Source organism: Eublepharis macularius, chromosome 1 (assembly GCF_028583425.1).
Source record: "Eublepharis macularius isolate TG4126 chromosome 1, MPM_Emac_v1.0, whole genome shotgun sequence".
Classification (NCBI taxonomy): Eukaryota; Metazoa; Chordata; class Lepidosauria; order Squamata; family Eublepharidae; genus Eublepharis; species Eublepharis macularius.
In genome coordinates this window covers 167,361,405-167,382,037 of record NC_072790.1, presented here as the reverse complement: position 1 = coordinate 167,382,037, position 20,633 = coordinate 167,361,405, and the positions used below count along the sequence as shown (strand labels likewise).

Here is a 20,633-nt window from a genome sequence, read left to right as displayed (position 1 = left end):
AATGCTGATTTCTCTATACTTACTACCCCTCTGCACACCCCACCTAATCCAATCGATATCTGTAATCACTCCACTCTCCAAAATATAAGGATAGATAAATCCAAAACATGACAACGTAGAACTCAGAAGAAATGTTAAGAGAGCCCCCAAAAGCTAATATATAAACGTCCTTTAATACAAGCTAATTTTACTACGGAGAAGGACAGAAGAAAAAGAACTAAATAAGTATTAAAATACAAGCCTCGCTAGTAAAAAGAAACGTGGAAAACAATCCTATCCAGCAAACTTCGGCTACTTCTAGGACCGCTGACTAAGACAGAGTCTGTAGCCTTTCCAGCCTCTGGAGAAGCGAGCAAACGAGCGGGCTGGATCACCAAAGCTCCATGACCTGGAAGCGGAAGTGGCTAAGATGGCGGCTCCTCAGTTGCTATGTACTGGTTGGAGACGACTGGTAACTGGTTTCTTGTGGGGTGGCTGGGCTAAGCCTCCGTTCCGCGGGCTTCGGCAGGGTGAGTGTTAAAAATGCTTTTTTCCCTCTCCCCGCAGTTCGAAAATAAACAGCTTGCAGAGAAGGAAGCCAACGGGGAAAAGGAAATGGTCGAGGGAAGTAATGGGAGAGTCTCGAGTTTTCCTCTGTTCTTTTAGAGGCTTGCAAATTGCTTAATCTTTGGTTGCTCTCGAAACGGAGAAAAGAAGCAGGTTTCCTCCCCCCTCCCCGCGCATTTCCAAGAAAACGGGCGTGGGGTGAACCTTTATAAAAGTCGCCTTCTTCCGGCGAGAGAGTGGGTTCCACCTGTTATAGTAAAGAGCGCGCACGCAAACAAGCTTCCGGGTACCTTAATGTATTGTGGCTTTATTTTTATTTTTGTGGATTAAAGTCTACTCAGTTGATATTCCTTCTGGCAGATAGTCATTGATGAGTTTGGCCACATTTTTATGGTAGCCCTCCTTTGCGCATGGGAGAATACATTGTTTGTTCTTACAGCTTAATGCTTACATTTTCTGACGGAGTCGGGATGTTGTACATGGTTTTGCTTTCAGTTTTATCCTGTCAACAACCCTGTGAGGTAGGCTGAAAAAGAAAATGACTTTGAACTTGGCTCAGTTCTAATCTGATACTCGTTACTGAGCCACAGTCTTTTCCGTATCAGAGGGAGGTTGCAATCCTAAATACACTTGATAGGGAATAAGCTTCCAAGTAAGTATGTTTAGCATTGGTCCAGTGTTACTAGCAAGCCTTGTACCTTGATAGTAGCAACCCTAGGCATGTAGGTTACCCCTCATGTTTAGTATAATTTAACTGCTGGGGGGGGGGGTGTTCTGTCTAAATGCAATGTATGCAAAACAGAATGAAGAGAATAAAAAGGAAACTGCTACTGCAGAGGCAACTGTTGGGTGGAGAAGAGGATACATGACCAAACTCTCCTTTGCCTCTAGTTTAGTTGACAGCAAAATAGCAGGGAACAAAAACACCCTCAAGCAGCAGCACAAGGGGGGAAAATGTGCTGGTGGCTTTCTACCATTTAAGAATTGCTACTGTGTGTACTGAACAGCCCTGAATTCTTGTATATTTGCATCTGTGTTTGTGTGTGAAATATGTGTATATGTATGTACACAAATATATATACTAAAGGACTGACTGTTCTGAAGCCCCTTAATTCCTGTACATATATGAGAATTCTTGCAATGTTGGTGCCAAGCTAGTAGGAATCAGTGCTTGAAATAGAGATCATTGTTCCTGGGAGGGGGCAAGAGTGGACCTGGAGGTGGGGTTACCAATCTCCTGTTGGGGCCTGAAGCATTTCCAGAATTATGACTGATCTCCAGGCTATGGAGATCAGTTCCCCTGGAGATAATGACTGCTGTGGAAGGTAGATGCCATGGCATTATACCCTGCTGAATTCCTGCTATCCCCAGGATCCACCTCCAAATCTCAAGGAATTTCCCAACCAGAAGTTGGCAACACTACTAGGAGGCAAAGGCTAGACTGGTGGGAGGCTACAGCGGGGGGAGGGGGGAGAGGCAGTATGAAAGCAGTGTGTTCACCTAAAATGTATATGTAAAAAAACAGAAAGGGGACTGATCTAAAATACTAGGATTTGATCTTTGTTTTTTTTAGCAGCTGGCCTAAAACAAGAAAGAACTCTAGTTGTTTGTTTCTGGAAAACTCACATGCAGGGTTTGAAGGTGATAGCCCTCCACCATTGTTTGGTCCCAGGCCTTAACAAATTTTTTGGAGCTTTTATAAGCTACCCAAGAATTTAAGAGCTAGACTTACTTTTCATCTTTCAAGGTTTTATATTTTAATGACCATATTTTCTGCCTATTGCTACTACAAAACCTAATCCGAAACTCTTAAGAGTTTCTTGTGTTTTTTAAATGCCATAACATATGTAGCATATAAATAAATATGGGGTAACCCTGTTGGTCATCACAGCATAAAACTAACCTCTACCCCTCACCTTAAAAAGCTTTGTACTTCTACTGAGAATCACCAAAAGGCACTGACAATAAATGACTCCCAATTAAAGTTTCTGAACACTTTGCAAGGGCATCCCTATGTAGAGTGCATTGAAGTAATCTAATCTAGATGTAACTGGGGTATGCATCACAGTGGCTAGATCTTATCTATCCAAGAAAGTCCACAGCTGGCAAACCAGTCAAAGCTGGTAAGTTGCCACCTGCTTATCCAGCAGTAGTCCTGGGTTTAAGAGCACCCCCAGACTACAGACCTGTTCCTTCAAGGGGAGTGCAGCCCATCCAGAATGGGTGACACCTTAAATCTCAGGTCAGACCTTCCGCTTACCAGTAGCATTTCAGTCAAGTCAGGATTAAGCTTCAGTTTATTAGCCCACATCCCTACCAGAGCTACTTCCAGCAAGGTGGATTTGATTTAAATCAAATTGATTTAAATTACTAGTCAGCAAGACTCAATTTAAATCATGGCTTTCTACATAAAGGGTCATTCTTGCTGGTTGTTACAACCTTAATATCTACAACTCAGATGAAAGTTTCTTTTTGAGAACAATAACTTCTCAGTAGAAAAGAGAAAGGGTCCGGTCAGATATCTGAGGAAATGAGCAGGGACTCACAAAAGCTCATACCCTACCACAGATTTTGTTAGTCTTATAGGTGCTACTGGACTCTTGCTCTTTTCTACCACTATAGTCAGACTAAACTGGTTACCCATCTTGGAATAACTTCTCAGGTTAGTTTTACAGTTATATCAGAAAACTAATGATTATTTGGTTATTTACCATTTGAAATAGTTCACCTCGCAATGATTTCATAATTATCTTCAGTTTAATAGGTTAATCATTCATGTTTGGACAGCTTTTTTGCTGTACTTTATTGGAAGTAGAAAAAAATTACTAACAATAACAATTGTTTTATTTAACTGAAACAATAACATATAGCATATGTATATGCTTGAACATCCATGATTGTTAACTAACATGGTTAAACAAAAATATTCCCAAACTGTCTCTTTCATGGCCTGCTGCCATTTAAGGTTTTCTCTTCAAGGGAGAGAATATGCTAAATCTCAGGATACACTCACGAGGATCTCAAGACTTCTGGAGTTTATTTGTACTGCTTTCCCATCCTTCCTCACACTTAGCTTTTAACATCTCTTTATCTAGATCTATTCCATCCCAAACAATCTTCTATTCATTGAACTCCTTGAAACTTAGCATTTAAGAGGTAAGGGGTTGAGTCTGTGTACATGGATTTGCAGAGGAACAATAGGATTGAGATCTCTTTCTCAACTCTGTTTATCTTTTAAAAATTGCTGTTCAGAAGAGGCATGCTATCTCTGCAGGCCCAAATTCACAGTTCTGAGAAGTACAAAACCAAGCCGCTGTGATGCTATCTTCTAGACAGAAAAATTATCCAAAATAATTTTAAAGAAACCTCTGGGAGAGAATGACATTGGGGCACTGATGAACGAATTAATAAAATTCATTTACAGAATTTTAAAAATATTGCATGAATAAACAGTCTCCTAGTACATAACTAAAAATTAATCCTTATTTCATGACAAAAAACATTTGTGTTATAATGTATCTTAAATCTTCTATTTTTCCACAAAAAGCATTTCATCAAACAAAATCTGATTTAAATTTTTTTAAAATCTGATTTAAATTTTAAATACCCATTGATTTTTATCTATGCTGGCTTCCAGGCACTGGTTAGATCTTCTACAGAGGTAGAACATTGACTAGTCCAAGATCACTGAGCTCCATGGCTAAGTGAGGACTTGAATCTGTGTCTCCTTAACCCTAACTGAGCCACTGTAGTGGCTTGCTCACTCGCTCTCTTTTTAAAAGGCAAGTAGAACAAAAACAGTGATCTGGGCTCTGCATTGCTTGCCTCTACCTACCAATACTTTCCACCATTATAACAGAATGTTTAATTGTGGTCGTCTTTTTACAGCATCCTTTCTATTGCTTCACGGGTACAGTTTTGTTCTTGGATTAAAAATTTCTCTGATTTCTGTTATTTTTTTTATCTCTGCAGTTGTAGAAATTACTGAAGGGAACACCACCACTGTAAGTAGGTTTATATTTTCTGGTTCATAGTTGCTTGTGCTTTTCTCCTTCTCCAATAATCCTGATTCAGAAGCAGCCAAGTGAAGCTGATGAGCAGTAAATTCAGGACAGACCACACATACACAACAAGCAATTAAACTAAAGCATTTGCTGCCAGTGCTTGTAATAATGCCCACGAACATAGATGACTTTAAAAGCAGATTAGGTGTATTCATGGAAGATACATCTATTAGTAGCTCTCTAAATATCAAGATACAGCATGAGGAGAAGTCCTTGGCTGTAATATTCTATTTGTGGCCGTGTAGGGCAACTGATAACCACTGTGTGTAATTGGCTGCTTGAGTAGATGAGCCACTGGTCTCATCCAGTGGGGTGCCTGTTATGCTCCTACATAAAGAGGAAACCATCTGTACAAAAATAAAAGTTGATAGCCTCAAATGAATACCACTGTAAGTTCAGGATACTTATACTAGGATACCGAGATTTCCCTGAAGAGAGCCTTCAAGTGGTCTGTCTTGCTCTCCACTTATGAATATCTCTGTTGTACTTTGTCTCAGTAGAAGGAATGTGTGAAAGGCTGGAAATGCCCACAACTCTGAAAGAATATGTAATGTAAAGATAACTTAGAAAGTGGAACAAATGTAAGAAGGTACAATTGAAAGCTATTCAAAAATTTTATCTTATTAAAAAGATGTTATGGACTATATTTACAGCATGAATGTCTATAATTTGTCATGAATGCTACACATTTGAGTCTGCACATACTGTAGTGTATAGTATTAGTCTTTGTGTGAATCACAACACATGCTTGAAAAGGGGTTATTAGATTAAAACTAGAACTTTTACTTGTAAAAGGGGAAATATGGTGCAGCAGACATCCTATTACAATTCTTATTATGTAACATCATTCCAGTGCTTCTGTCTGAATTTTCTCTTGTATTACAGTTCTGTATCTGCTCTCATCACCTCTGCCAGCTCTGCTTCTACCTCTGGCCCTAATTATCCTTACTGATTATATTGACAGAAGTATGGAATCTATAGACTAGTTTTCTTCAATCTTATTCATTTATTAGCTGGTATGTAGTTGCAGGTATCATTCGTCTAAAAGGGAGTTCTGTTTCTTGGATCCAATAATACAATAATTTTATTAACTGAGCTAAGTTTTCACAAGTTATTTATAAGATTTATAGCCTACCTTTGTGCTATAAAATGGCAAGCAAGACAGTTCACAACTTACATTTCAACATTTATTTAAAATTGTTATAAAACTCATAAGTGACTGGCTATCAAAATCAGTAGTAGAATCTACAAAAAAAGACATCTTCAGGAGATAAAAACTGCAAATGCCCTGTAGAATAAAATAATTTGTACACATTACTGGAAGGCCAGAAGTGAGAAGGCCTAACAGATACCCTGGGGCAAGAAGTTCCACAATCTGGGCACAGCTGCAAAAGCCTCATCTCATGTACTTTCCAATCTCATGTCTGTTAATACTAGTATTCACTCACTGGAAGAATAACTATTCTTACATCACAGGCAGGTTTGTATAATTTTAAATAAACCTGTATTATGTATTGATTAACATACACTCTATAAACTTGAGGAAGAAGACATATCAGGCACAATTTAGCAAATGCTGGTCAAAATTAAGTCCTATGAAATAAATATAATGGGGCAATCTAACTTGATTAAAATCTCACTAATTTCAATTAGCCTTCATTAATACTAATTTTTGCTGGATTGTGGCCTCTATCTCTAAATATAAATATTTTATATTATAAATTAAGTATAAAATTAGTCTTGTAGTATTGGCATGGAAAATTATGAAAAGCATACAGCCTCGTTTAACTGGAAGAAGAATGTTAATAAAGAGCTCAATTAATTTGTGTGTTACTTCTGACTCATGGAGATTCCTGAAACAAATGAAAGTGGGTGGAATGATTTATTTTTACTAGCTTACTTGGTTAATAGCCCATGTTGCAGACAGGATGAGTTCCAGCTCTGCCTCTTCTCAGAAACAGCCAATGAGAGGTTTTTTTTTTTTTAAACAATGGGTCTTCTTATGGTCACTCCAGTGGGTGTCTGTAATGACCCTACCTGCTGCGGTTTGAACGTGAAAGCTTCTGAACCACCTTTTTTTTAAAAATTTTTTAATAAACTTTTTATTAACTTTAAAAAACAACATACAATGCGTAAACAGGAAAACAAATTACACAATATTAAAGTCAACTATAATACAAGAAAAAACAGATAGCTTATAATATACTACCAGTTTTCAAATATAATATTAACAAAGGAAAAAGAAAATTTGCTTAGAGAATTGCAATATACCTAAGCAGAGAAGGAGGTTCTTTACAGTTTGTATGGAACCTAACATATTGCTCAGAAACACCATGAGACAAACAATAAATGCTTTGGAGGGTGTATATCATTGGTTAATAAGTAGTCAAAGAAAGGGAGCCATTTTGTCATAAAATCAGTTTCTTTTGGAAAATGCTGAGATATATAAATAGAATCATAAACTTTCTCCTGGATATAATAATCCCAGACTCTGGAAAACCAACTGTCGATAGATGGGATCTTGGGGGACTTCCAGTTAGCTGCCAGAAGGGATTTTCCGGCCATTAGGAGGTCATTAATTAATTCTTTCCTAATGCTTGGGATATCCATGTTGTCCCATTGATTTAGAAAAATTAGCTTAATATCAAAGGGTATTTCATAACCTGTTACTTCTTTTATATTCTTTAAAATCTCTATCCAATAGTTTTTAACTAGGGGACAATTCCACCAGCAATGATCGAAAGAACCTATCAAATTACATCTTTTCCAACAATAAGGTGACTGAGTTTGTGACAATAATGAGAGTCTCTTTGGTGTTAAATAACATCTGTGGATAATTTTATAAGCTTGAATTCTGTTGTTTATTATGCGAGAATCTCTTATATTAGAAGACCAAATTTTTTCCCATTGGTCTGGGGGAATTACAGATCCACAATCGGTTTGCCAGTCTAGCTGATATTTCTGAGGTTTTAATTCAAAGGTATTAAGAAGCAAATTATAAAGTTTGAATATCAAACCTTTTTGCGTCCAATCTGTTTGATTTAAGAGCTGTTCAAATTCTGTCATAGGGTTACTAAGGATTTGTTTAATTCCAATTTGATACATCATGTGAGAAAGTTGAAGATAAGTAAACCATTGCATTTTTTGTTGTAATTTATGTTCTAAGTCTTGTTTACTTAAAAAACCTGTACTTGTGGATATATCAATTAAACGAGTTAAATTCTGTTGTTGCCAGAAAGACATAAAAGAATTAGATTGGCCTGGGGGAAACCATGTTTGTCCTAAAAAGGATGAAAACTGGGATAATTTTGGCAAAATCTTTTTTTTGTATTGAGACCATATGCTCAGTATATCCACTAAAAAAGGATTATTTATCAATTTGCATAAATGATCATTTTTAACATTCCATATTAAATTCTGTATTACAAGAGGTGCATAATTAGGATGTATCGTTGTAACCCAATTCAAAGAAGTTGAGGTTCGTAAAATCTGGACTACATTCAATAACCTGGTAGCTACTTGGTATGTGTTAAGGTCTGGGTAATTAAAAACCCCTTTCCCATATTTCAGTCGGAGTGTGGTAAAAGCAATTCTCTGTTTTTTATAGTTCCATAAAAATTTATTTAACAAACTTTGCCAATTTTTCATCGTTTTCTGCGGGATCTTGAGTGGAATTGCTCTCATAAGAAATAAAAGTTTTGGCAGAATAAATGTTTTAATTATATGATACCTTTCAAACCAAGAGAGGTTTAATTTGTTCCATTTGCCTAAGTTCAATTTTATTTGTTCTATAACTGCATTATGATTTAGTTTAAACAGTTGCTTCAAATCTGTAGAGATATTAATGCCCAAATATTTTATGTATTTAGAAACCCAGCGATAATTACAGATTTTTTTTAGATGGGTAATTGAATCTTTTTGAATATAGACCGGGAGCAATTGAGATTTCATTTGGTTAATTGTTAACCCTGAAATATTACTGAATTTTGTTAGTGTCTCTTGTAGGGGAATAATCAATTTAATTGGATTTACCAAATAGAGCAATAGGTCATCAGCAAAAAGGCTTAATTTAAAGTTGTAAATTTTGGTGGTAATCCCTTGTATTTGGGTGTCATAGCCAATGAGAGTTGGTGGAATGCTGGGCCACTGACAGTTGGAGTCCATTGGAAGACAGTTATTGAGGGAGAAGACTTGAAATCTGCTAAGGAATGGCAGCAAAGAAATAGCTGGCTGTTAATCTGTTCTGATACATTGAAACAGTCCCAGTTTAGCCATGATATCAGTGATTTTGAAATCATTCACTCCAGTGTTCTGTTTTGAATAAAGATTATTTTTCTTCCTGTTTTAACTCTGGCTGGCATGAAGTTGTTGGTTGAGGAGAAATAAACCATACATACAAACCTGGTCACAAACAATGGGCCATATTTAATTAAATGGTGGCAGCCTATGGCAGCCTATATATATGAGAAGTAAACTCTTTAAGTTCCGTTTCCTCAATAGCCCTGGGCAGCAGCTGGATGAGGGGAAGTAAATATAGGGAACTGTCTGCCTATCTGGAGGAGCCTCTAGGAAGAGGGGAGAGGGGATCCAGTGTGATTTGGGTCAGGTCTGTCTGCCTGAAAATAGAGGTTAGATGTGTGGTGGATTGTGGCTGCCCTTAACTGCCTGTGAAGCCCCATACCTGTGAAGGGAGTTTTCTGGTGCATGGCAGTAAGGGGGTCGCACCCCACCATTCTCCCCAGTGGGGATGTAAAGCAGCTGGTTGTCCTCTCAATCATTTTATCCTCACAGCAATCATATGAGGTAGGTTAGGCTGTGAGTGTATGACTGGCCCAAGGTCACCCAGCAGAGTGGAGCTTCAAACCTGGGTTTCTAAGATCCAAGGCCAAAACTCAACTACTGCACACACTGGCTCTGGCTTATAAAATGATGCCTGTGACAATAAAAACAAAAACAAAATTCTAAATGATAATTAGCCCTTTTCAAATCAGTGTGAGGTTAAAAATAGCAACAAAAGTATGTAACACACTGGTGTTTGTGCTGCATGTTTCCCTACATAACCTGTTTGCAAAGAGAAGTAATGAACTTGTCTATTCAGGATGAATTGAGGGAGTGTGAGAGAAACCCTAGAATTTAGTATGGCTCACTAGCACCACCTAGAGCGTCTGGGTTCTTGGGCTCCTGGGTTTTACATGAAAATTTTGTTTATTTTATTTACATTATTTATAGTTCTCCTTTCTCTCTGAGACTCAAGGCAGATTAGACCGTGTGAGTCAGTACCGTGAATATCAATCACATTTCAGTAAAACATGTAATGGGTATATACATGCAAATTTGCAAAGATATTTTTAAAAACCCACAAAAGTCAAGTACAAAGTTTGGGAAATGCTAAAACAGAGCAATTCTGTTTATGCTCTGTTTTCTCCTTTCCTCAGCTCTGTGGTGATTTGGATAGTGAAATAATTCTTTGTCCTATATTTTGCATCGGGATTACCTGGACAACAATCCTTTTTTGACAAAGGACAGCCAGCTTTGGCCAGATTTCCTTTTTGTCATGGAAGTCCAGAACCATTACTAGACTGGGACCATCCTACAATACATCTCTAATTGGTAGCAGTAGTCTCTGACATCAGAGAGCTTTACCTGTGATTGGCTAGATCTGTTGGTCAACCTTAGAGAGGAGGCTGGTTTAGGTACATAACACAGATTAAATTCAGTATGCTCTACAAGTGATTGTGTATTTTATTTTTGTCCTAAGTGTAATCTGAAGATGTTGTCTAGACAGTTAGCTTTTCTCCTTTAGCATCATAACTATATGGTGGGAAAATAAATAAAGCCAGAATTTGATAACAAAGGTATAGCACTTACTGGAATTCTTCCATTAAGACACTTGTGGGTACATTCACATTAACTTTGATTTGCTAGGTTAATCGTTCCTAAAAAACTTGTATTAAATTTCATGAAACATTTGAGCCCTAGGTGATGTTAATATACCTTTTATAATGCTCTTGAGTACTCATATCCACTTTAAATTTTATTGTGTGTGAGAGTTACACAAATATATTAATTTCATAGTAGTAACTTGCATTACACTAAATGGATACAGAATGGAATGTCTCAAGTCCAACTATCCTTATAAGTCAAACATTTCAAGATGATCATCCATCACTTTACATAAAATTGAATTTGTTTAGGTGCTGTTGAACATGAAACTATGTACTTAAGTTTAGAGATACATTAAGGAAAAGCTACGTGTAAAACTGTCTATAGTTAAACAAAATGATAAAAACATGAAGAAAATATCCAAAGTTACTGTAGAAGATTGGCTTTTGTTTTTTCTTGGAAGATGATGTGACATATTTCAAATTTTTTCAGATTTTCATTTTTCAACCGTTAGAAGGAAAATGACGAAAAAAGTCTTATCTCTACAAAAAGTTGCAAAAAAACAATTCTTTAAAGAGATAATCAAAACATATCAGTCCATTTTCTAAAATTAAAATATCCTCTTTAGATATTTTTGTCTGCAGTGCATTTTTGTAACTCATGTTTTGGACTGTTGTACAAAATAATTTCAAAGAGTCTTTTGCTGCAAGGGTTATGATTGCACAAGAAAAACACCTAGTTAATTGTTTGCTGACTAAAATAGTTCTGCCATTGGTCCTACAAAAACATAGCAAGGATAAAATGGTAGATACCATTTAGGGATTTAGATGTTAAGACCACCACCATAAGTTAACTTAAGTAACTGCTTTATTTTCTCAGATAGTTGGTTTGGCAAGTATCCCCAGTTGTCAGCTATGGGATCTAATTCCAAGGTCCTTTACAATCATGCTACTTGAAATTCTATAATGTTTTCTTTTAATTTATACCATGTTTTTCTCCCCAGTGAGGATCCAGAACATCTTACAGTATACATACAGTACAACAAAGAAGCTCTGCTGAGTATGCTCAGGCCTTAAGTACCTTTGTGCAGAGGTGAAACAAACTTGGCCAGATCTTACTCAGCTGTAGTAGGTACCTAGCAGGGTCTTCTCCAGTTTCCCTCATGCCATGTAAGGCATGCAGTGTAGCTTCTCACAATGCATCTTGCCAAGTTTTGTTAGGGAAGCTACTAAGCATTGCAGGCTCAAAATAGAAGTTATCTGGCAGTCCACTAGTATTGTTCCTGTGGTGCTCGGCAAATGTTTTTTTAAAAGATTCTTATACTCTGCTAGGATTTAAGTACAGTGACATTTTAGAGACCAACAAGATTTTTAGAATATGAGCTATATCTGAAGAAGGGAGCTTTGACTATCAAAAGTTCATACTCTGAAAAACTTGTTGATCTCTAAGGTGCCACTGGTCGCAAATCCTGCTGTTCTACAGATCAACATGGCTAGGCTCTTATCCACAATGGGGACTCAAAACAGTTTACAACGTTCTCCTATCCTCACAAATCCCTGTGAGGTGTGTTAGGCTGAAAGAGTGACTGGCCCAAAGCCAGTCACTCAGCTAGTGAGTGAGTATTCTTGGCAGAGTGGGGTTTCAAAACTGGGTCTCCCAGAACCTAGTCTAACACTCTAACCAAACCACCATGCTGGCTTTTAACAGTTTTTATCTCATAGCATTTGCACATAATCTCATCTCAGTTCCCTGGACATATGTGCTATCTATCTTTCCATCATATATAACCCTGTCTATAGTATCAAAAGTCTCCACATCTCCCTTTTCTCCATACATTTAAGAATATCTACTGCGGGGTGGGTCTGAAGAGGACTTTCTTTAAGAGCATGACCACAGCAGACATTTAGGAAGTATCACCAGTTTAATAAAGGCACAGTACTATGTGAAACTTTCTAGGTTCACATCATTTCTTTACATCTATACTGTGTTATAACAATAATAATTGCACTTATATACTTATATATAAGACTAGAGTGGTAAACAAGAGCAGTGAACAAGTTAGTGTTATTACTAGACCCACAATACAGCTGGGGAGCTGGGACTGAGGAGTGGCTTACCCAAGGCCACCCACTGAGTACATGGCAGTAGTGGGATTTGAACCAGTACAGTGCTCATTCACAGCCGAACCACTTTACCACTATGCTACAGCAGCTTTCTGTTATCCACATTAAGCCTGAAGTCTCATTCACCCCATGTCTTAATGTCCTGTGCAGATAAGCCCTGAACTCACTGTTCAGTCCTATACAGAATTACTCCAGTATAAATCCATTGATTTCAGTGGGTTTAGGCAAGAATAACTATGTTAATAACCTATTAGTTTACAGTAGAGCTTTTTCAATCAACCACCTTAGAGAGAGAGAAAATACAGCTGATACTTAAATAATTTTATAGTGTATAATACTAATCAGCAAGTGGAATATGCTAAACTTTTATTTTATTTATGTCATTTATAGTCTGCTTTTCTCACTGAGACTCAAGACAGATTACACAGTATGAGATTAGTACAATCAGTATCAGGTACATTTCAATACAGTATCAAGGACATTTCCACAAACAATGCCATGGGGTAAACTGACACAAGTTTAAAAGACACAGCATTAGCAAGAATCCAATATAGAGTAGAAAAAATACTGAAAACAGAACATAATCAATTCTAGGACTGACATTAGACAACATGGACCACAGGTGGTTCATAGGAGTCCATATTTAAAGCAACAGATTATATGTAAGGCAATACAGTGATGAAGTGTACAGTCCCTAACTCATTAGAGAAGCATCTGAGACCCCATCCCTACAATACAGCCCTCCCATTTGAGTAAAAAGCCTTTTGGAATAGTTCGGTTTTGCATCGTTTGCGGAAAGCCAGGAGAGTGGGGGCTTTTTTGACTTCCACAGGCAGGTCATTGCACAAGACAGGGGCCACCACAGAGAAAGCCCATATAGGGGCTGCTGCTGACTTCACCTGTGTGCAGCCTGGCACCTGCAGGAGACCCTGTTCAGATGAGTGAAGCTGCCATGGAGGAACATAGGGAGGGAGGCAGTCCCATAGGTATGCCGGACCAAAGCCATGAAGAGCTTTGTATGTAATAACTAATACCTTGAACTGAGCATAGTAACTGATGGGTAGCCAATGGAGCAACTGTAGGATGGGAATGATGTTCATGCTCCTGCTTGCTCTTGATAACAGTTGAGCTGCAGCATTTTGCACCAATTGGAGCCTCCTAATAAAATTTTATTAGTGAGTGGTAAAACAAAGAAAATTTTGCAAATTTGACACAAATAATCCCATTTTGCCCCCTGCTCTAACCCCCACCCTTTTCCTCCCCCCTCCCTATTGACTTCCAACAGCTTTCCAACCCCTAACCCTTCTTATTACTTAAATCTATTTCATTTATATTTCCCTACCAACTCTAATTCAATATCTCTTATTCTAAGCACATTCTTATTTTTACATAACCTCTATCAAACCTACTATCAATATAGTATATCTCAACTCAATATAACATACTAATATAATATAATATATAACAAAGATCACCCTATCTCTTACTTTAAACTTATTCTATTTCTTTTCTTTTCAACATATACTCCATCAAATACACTATCAATATAGTATATATCACAGTAATATATTATATATATGTTGTATGCTGTGCCACCAATGTAGCACAGCATACATCACCACACAACACAGCCGCATATCATATTATATATAGAGTCTGATCTACTAACCTGTTGTTTTATGTCATATATCATGTATAGTATACCTCATCGAGATATCTGTTTACCCCTTCTCATTATCCCATATATTCAATGTAAAATCCCCTTAAACATTATATAAGCTTAGATTATAATTACATTCCCCCTAAATGGTAAGATCCCTTCTCTCTTGTCATTACAACACTATTCTTTAAAAATTTTCTAACTGCCACAGTTCTCCTTTTACATCCCATTTTTTTCGGAGCCTCCTAGATGGGAGGCTTATGTATAGTGCATTACAATATTCAAGCCTTGATGTTACCATAGCATGGATCTAGGTGGCCAGGTTGGCCATGTCGAGATAAGAAGCCATCTTCCAGGATAGAGTGAGGTTGTAGAAAGCATTTTTCGCTGCTGTCTTAACTTGTTTTTCTTGTAATAACGCTGGATCCAGTATAACCCCTAGACTCTTAACTGAGTCTGCAAGGGTCAGACGAACTCCATCCAAAGTGGGGAGTACAATGTCCTTCAAGATGTCTGACTTCCCAATAAGTATCACTTCAGTTTTGTCTGGGTTCAATTTCAATTTGTTGTTTTTCAACCATTTCATCACGGCTGTCAGGCAGTGATCTAATATTTCTGCTGCATCCTGTGGGGACCTGGATAGCAAGATACAGAGCTGGGTGTCCTCTGCATATTGATAACATCCAACTCCTTGTGGCTGTCAGATCTACTGCATCTAATTTTTCTCTAGGCTGGTTTTAACCCAAAGAATGATGACAGATATTATTGAATTAAGTTCCTTAATTCTGCTTGTACCAAACGAGAGAATTTTCTTGTTAAAAATCTCCCTTAAAGAGAGCAGACAAAACTGATACATGCATTTTGTCAGCTATACTCAGTTGTTGAAATACCTTCCTGTGGGAAATGCTCTCAACTCCATCACTTTAGGCTGTTTCAAGCTACATTGGACTAAATTTAAGGAATGTATACTACAGGGAGACATCCTAATCTGTGATGGAAAAACTGTTTCGGTTATGATAAATGAAGGATGCTTTTCCCTCCCAGAACTGTTAACAAAAAGAGCCAACTCCAAGCTTCTGCTGCACATGAACCCAGATATGCTGATATTCTCAAAATGATAATCCTGAAATAACACTTTGTTACACATGACTAATAATCTTGAACTTGGTCATGTTTGCAAGATTCATACTATTTCTTGGAGATGGTTTTCTTCTTGTTCTCAAGTATCCATTAGATTGCTATCATTAAGGCCAGTTTCTCTCCTTTTAAGTTTTTTATATTTAAATTTGTATAATGGTATTCTTGTTAAGATGGAGCAGTAGTCCCAAATGTATCTGAAAGTCTGGAATCCTTACTCTGCCCTTTTCAGTGTCATCTATTTGGTTCCTAGATTGAAGGTAAAATTCTAGAAGATGTGGAAACCCCAATTCCTCCAAATCCTTCTGGTCAGTGTCCTATTTGTCGCTGGAACCTGAAGCACAAGTACACATATGAGGTGAGTTCAAGTGGAAATCTTTAAAAAAAATACTTTCAACCTCAAGAGCTAGCTGACTTATATTTTCAAAACTTACATCATACATCTACTAGGTGGTGTCACTTGTTCTCTTACTCGCCAGTATTCCCCTCTTTCACAATATACAGTTTTTAATATTATTACTTTTAGGCAATTTCTTACATGCTAGTAATGCCAGAAAAGAGTGGTAGGTTGTGAAGTGGAACTGTGTAGCTTATATCAAAACCTTACAGTTGACTCAGTCTGCTTCCATGCCATTGCTTTTCCAAATGGTGGTTTGGCCCCTGCACATCTCTTTCTTTGCCACTGTATACATACCCCATATTCATGGTTAGAGCCTGTGCAGTTTCATGTACAAATACTTAATTTCATGCAATGTGATCTCCAGCACATTCAAACCCATATCTCCAGTGACAGTTGTGCACATCTACTCAGGCACTTACTTAAAAGAATCTGATTTGCATCTGTAATTAGTAGCATAGAAAGGAAGACTACAGATCTCATAGCATCCACCTAGATCCTGGTTGCTGTTCTGTTTTCATGTATGGGTAGAAGAGCACATCATATCAAAGTATACATGTTTGAAGATTTCTGAATTTGTTAATCTTAATGTGAGTCCTAGAGTACAGTACTAAGAAGAGTTACACTCTTCTAAGCTCACTGACTTCAACTTGGAATCATGTAACTGCCTAGGACTGCATTGCAAGTTTCCAGCATCAGATCAGTTCCCTTGGAATGGTACATGTAACTTCTTTATTAAATTTATGAAACTTAAACTTGTCTGGAAAAACAGTTTATGTCTCCTTGTGCTGAAAATGTGAAATTGTAAGGAATTATTACTTTTTATAAAAATTTGCTTCAGCAAGCCCCTTTAGTATATATTAAAAGTATATATTCTCCTGTAAATTTGGATACCTCCAGATCCATTCAAAGTGGCATTTATTTTCAGTGTGAACTGGCTTTCAAGGAAACATAAAGAGAAAAGGTGAGCAAGAGTTGGAAAGTTTGGACACATGCTAAAAGATGTTCTACCGCTAAGCCACAGTCTCTCCCCATTAAAGTTTAGAAGAGATTTAAAATGTACCAATGGTGACAAAAACCAACAGTTAAATGTGCTGTAAGCTAAGATCTAAAGTTAACAGTTCTTCTGAATGGGTTAATGTAAGAAATAAGCACTGAATTCTAGATAGTTTTCACAAGAGTATTCAAAGCCTGAAACAGAAGAGACAGAAAAAATAAATTCTATATTGAAGATGGAAAGGAAGGGACCCAGACAAGGACACATCATTAAAGATAAGGCAACTAAAACTGTGGAATAAGTCAATGCCAATGGGATTAATAGCTAGAGCTAGAAATACATCTGGAGGAAAACAAATGACTTGAGACAGCAGATGCTGTTCATGACAAAGGAGAGAATAAGAAAAATAATGAGTTAGAAAAAGCTTTAAACAATTTAATAGTGATATTTTAGTGGATGAGCTCTCAAGAAAGCAAGTAAGGAAATGCTTGAGACATAAAGTTTATCGGCAGACCTGAATCACATACATCCCAAGAGGGTTAGCTAAGCTACTATTCCTCTAACGTGTTTTTAAGAAGGCTTGGAGAATTGAGGAGGAGTGTGTGAAAATAATGGAAAATGGCAAACACAAAGCACCATATATTTTGAAAGTGATGATGACATTTGCCACATGTTAAGTATTGCTTATTTATAAAATAATGCAAGATGTTGAGCTGTCATGGTTGTAATGGAATGTGAAAGATTAGTAGGGATAACTTCTTATGATTTTACTGGAATGACAGAGCCTTGCTGGTAAGACTGTTGGTCCAGCAAGTCTGGCTTCTGTTTGCCTCAGTGGTCCCCTATGTGGTGCCTGTGAACACTTTTTCTGGTGTCTGCCAAGTGTGTTTAGAAAGTGGGCAGGGCCAGATGGGGCTTTTGCCCAGGAGGGCTTCTGATTGGCCACTGGAAACCTAATTGGCTGTGCAGATTTTTAAAAATGTTGGTTTGGCAGCAGTTTCACTGCATGACTGAAGGTAAGCTGATTGTATACAAGGAAATATTTTTAAATGATATGTCCATTTTAAAAGGCATCCTGTTAAACAGATTCTCTCATGAAATGTTGAAAAGTTACTATTGAAGTTATACATAACCTTGCTGCCTGACATACTGTGCTTGGCTCCACTTCCTGCAGTAGCCTTTGCGATTGTAGCCAGCCACCACTCTGTGTCAGACTTCCAAAGGTGCCTGCAGGCTCAAAAAGTTTGGGGACACTGCTCTAGAAAGTTCACAATCAGAAGGCCAAAACTTTTCTCTATTGTTGACTCCCAGCAACTGCTAGTGTATCTCAGAACATGGATTTTTCTTGTTCATATCCATTGATGGCGCTATTCTCTATAAATTTGTCTAATCCCCTTTCACAGTCACCGACACAAGTGGCTATTACTACATTCAGTGACAGTGAGTTCCACAAGTTAATTATACATTGTATGAAGAAGCATTTTCTGTTGATTTTACTGCCTATGAATGTCATTCCTGAATTCCAGTATCTTAAGAGGAAGAAAAAACTCAACTTTTCTTACGCCATGCACAGTTTTATGAAACTCTTTCATATTCCTTCAGTTCTCTTTGTTTCTAAACAGAAGCACCTAAAACTAAGATACTGTAACGCTTTGATAACTTTTGTTGCCTTTTTCTGTACCTTTTCAAGAGTTACATAGAATTGTATAAGCATGTTACAAAACAAGCCCATTTTATTTTGTCATTCTTTTCTAGTACTTCCTAGCATAGAATTTGCCTGTTTCAGACTTCTTTGACATTTTCACTGAGCTTTCACCTTATAATGCGTTTGTAAGGATTATGACAGTTTAAAGTGCTTGGAAAATTCTACATGACTGTATAAATGGCTGTGTATTAAATTTTGTTATACATATTTACCTGTTCTCTATTACAAATTTAAAAAAAACCAAATTATTCCTCAGGGCAGTTGGAATGTAGAATCCCTGGATGTCAAGCATACTGTGGATTGGTACCTTGAAATACCAGAAGAGTGCATGGAGAAGCAATGGCTCTTACGCAGCCCAAATAATGATTAGAAGCATTATGTAACAAGAGTGAGCTGGTTGTATAAACAGTACCTAACTGTAACTCTGCAATAACTTTTTAGTCAAATTGTCAGTGCTTGTCAGCTCTCCACGTGACCTCAGGTACTGGTTCTGCCCATGATTTCAGCTACCCACTGATTCCAGGGAATATTCTGTTTACATTTCATTTTGTTTACCCTGCAGAAGAAATCACATACTCTGTGGAGGTAAAGATATAAAATGTTTCTTCTCTTGCTTTGAATATGAGCAATAAATGTCATCTCACTTTGGCAGCACAAAATGGAGACAAGTGCAGTCTTTGTTTATTACTCCTAGATTAATTCAATTCACATTTTCATCAGATTGTACAGATTACAGGGTTGAAAATTGCGTTCAGCATCTCCCAGGAGCTCTCCAGTGATTAAAGCAAATCTGTGGTTGCCGTTTTGGCTGTCCACTAGCACACAATGTTAATTTCATGGAATATGACAGTAGTATTCAACTTTGCCAGAATATGCTTCTCCTTTAACCCTTTTACATTCTTGTTTCTCCCATGCTTTGAAACCTGGCTCTATCTAACTGTCCTATATTTGTAGTTTTGATGCATCTATATGAGTATGATGAATCCCTAGCCTATTGAATTGCACACCTTTTCAAAGCTGCTATAAACATTTGTTAATCAATACTCTTAAGCCTTAAGATAGGCTTAAATAGGTAGGATGTAAATGATTTCAGTTATGAAAAGATATTTATAAGCCAGAAGGCAATGGTTGTTTTTCGTGTTTAGTCAAATAGAATCTGAATTGAGCCATCTTAGTTCACAATAAAGAAGTGAACAACCTCCAACTTTCCCTTTATTTTTAAAATGTCATTTTTCCAATGTAGCACAGAGCTGATATGACAAGGAAGCATTCGGTTAAGTTTTTCCAGAATGCTCCTACATTACATTTAGATCACTGCTGGATCCTTCTTGACTAGAGCACTCTGAAATTTGCCTTTACTAAAAGATTTAAAGCTATGAAGCATGTACCTCTGAGTAATTTGAATCTGCATTCTTATTTTTTTTCCATAGAATCATAAATTTGGAAGGGGGCTTACAGACCATCTAATCCAACACCTTGCCCAATGCAGGAACAGCCTAAAGCATCCATTTAGCCACTCCTTGAAGACTGCCAGTGAGGGGGAACCCACTACATCCTTAGGCAGCCAATTCCACTGTTAAATTATTCTTAACGTGAAGAAGCTTTTCTTAATATCCAGCCAGTACCTTCCCTCTTGTAGTTTAAATCCATTATTGTGAGTCCTCTTCTCTGTTGCCCACAGGAACAGCCCCCTTCCTGCCTCTAAGTGACAGCCTTTTAAATACTTAAAGAGAGCAATCATGTCTCCCCTCAACCTCCTCTTCTCCAGACTGAACATTCTCAGGTCCCTCAGTCTTTCCTTGTAGAGCTTGGTCTCCAGGCCCCTGATTATCCTGGTTGCTCTGCTCTGTACCCGTTCCAATTTGCCTACATCCTTTTTGAATTGAGGCCTCCAGAACTGCACGCAATACTCCAGATGGAGCCTGACGAAGTTGGTATATAGTGGGACAGTGACATCCTGTGATTTGGAGGTTATGCCTTTTTTGATACACCCCAAGTTTGCATTCACATTTTTTGCTGTTGTATCTCTCTGACTACTCATATGTAGCTTCCCATCCACTGCACACACGCAGGTCTGCCTTGGAGAGAGATTTCTAGCTCTAAAGCTCTAGAGGAGGTGCT

The 20,633-nt window shown here is 37.5% G+C and overlaps 1 protein-coding gene across 1 annotated transcript in view; it reads left to right on the top strand.

The window, feature by feature from the left end:
• The first annotated feature begins 401 nt into the window (after nt 1-401).
• Nucleotides 402-20,633, top strand: part of MRPS18A (mitochondrial ribosomal protein S18A) — a 48,225-nt gene continuing 27,993 nt past the window's right edge. Inside the window, exons 1-3 of the mRNA XM_054998365.1 lie at nt 402-509; nt 4,519-4,550; nt 15,667-15,771. Coding sequence (XP_054854340.1) covers nt 410-509; nt 4,519-4,550; nt 15,667-15,771 — 237 coding nt within the window. The 5' untranslated portion in view covers nt 402-409. The remainder of the gene's footprint in view (nt 510-4,518; nt 4,551-15,666; nt 15,772-20,633) is intronic.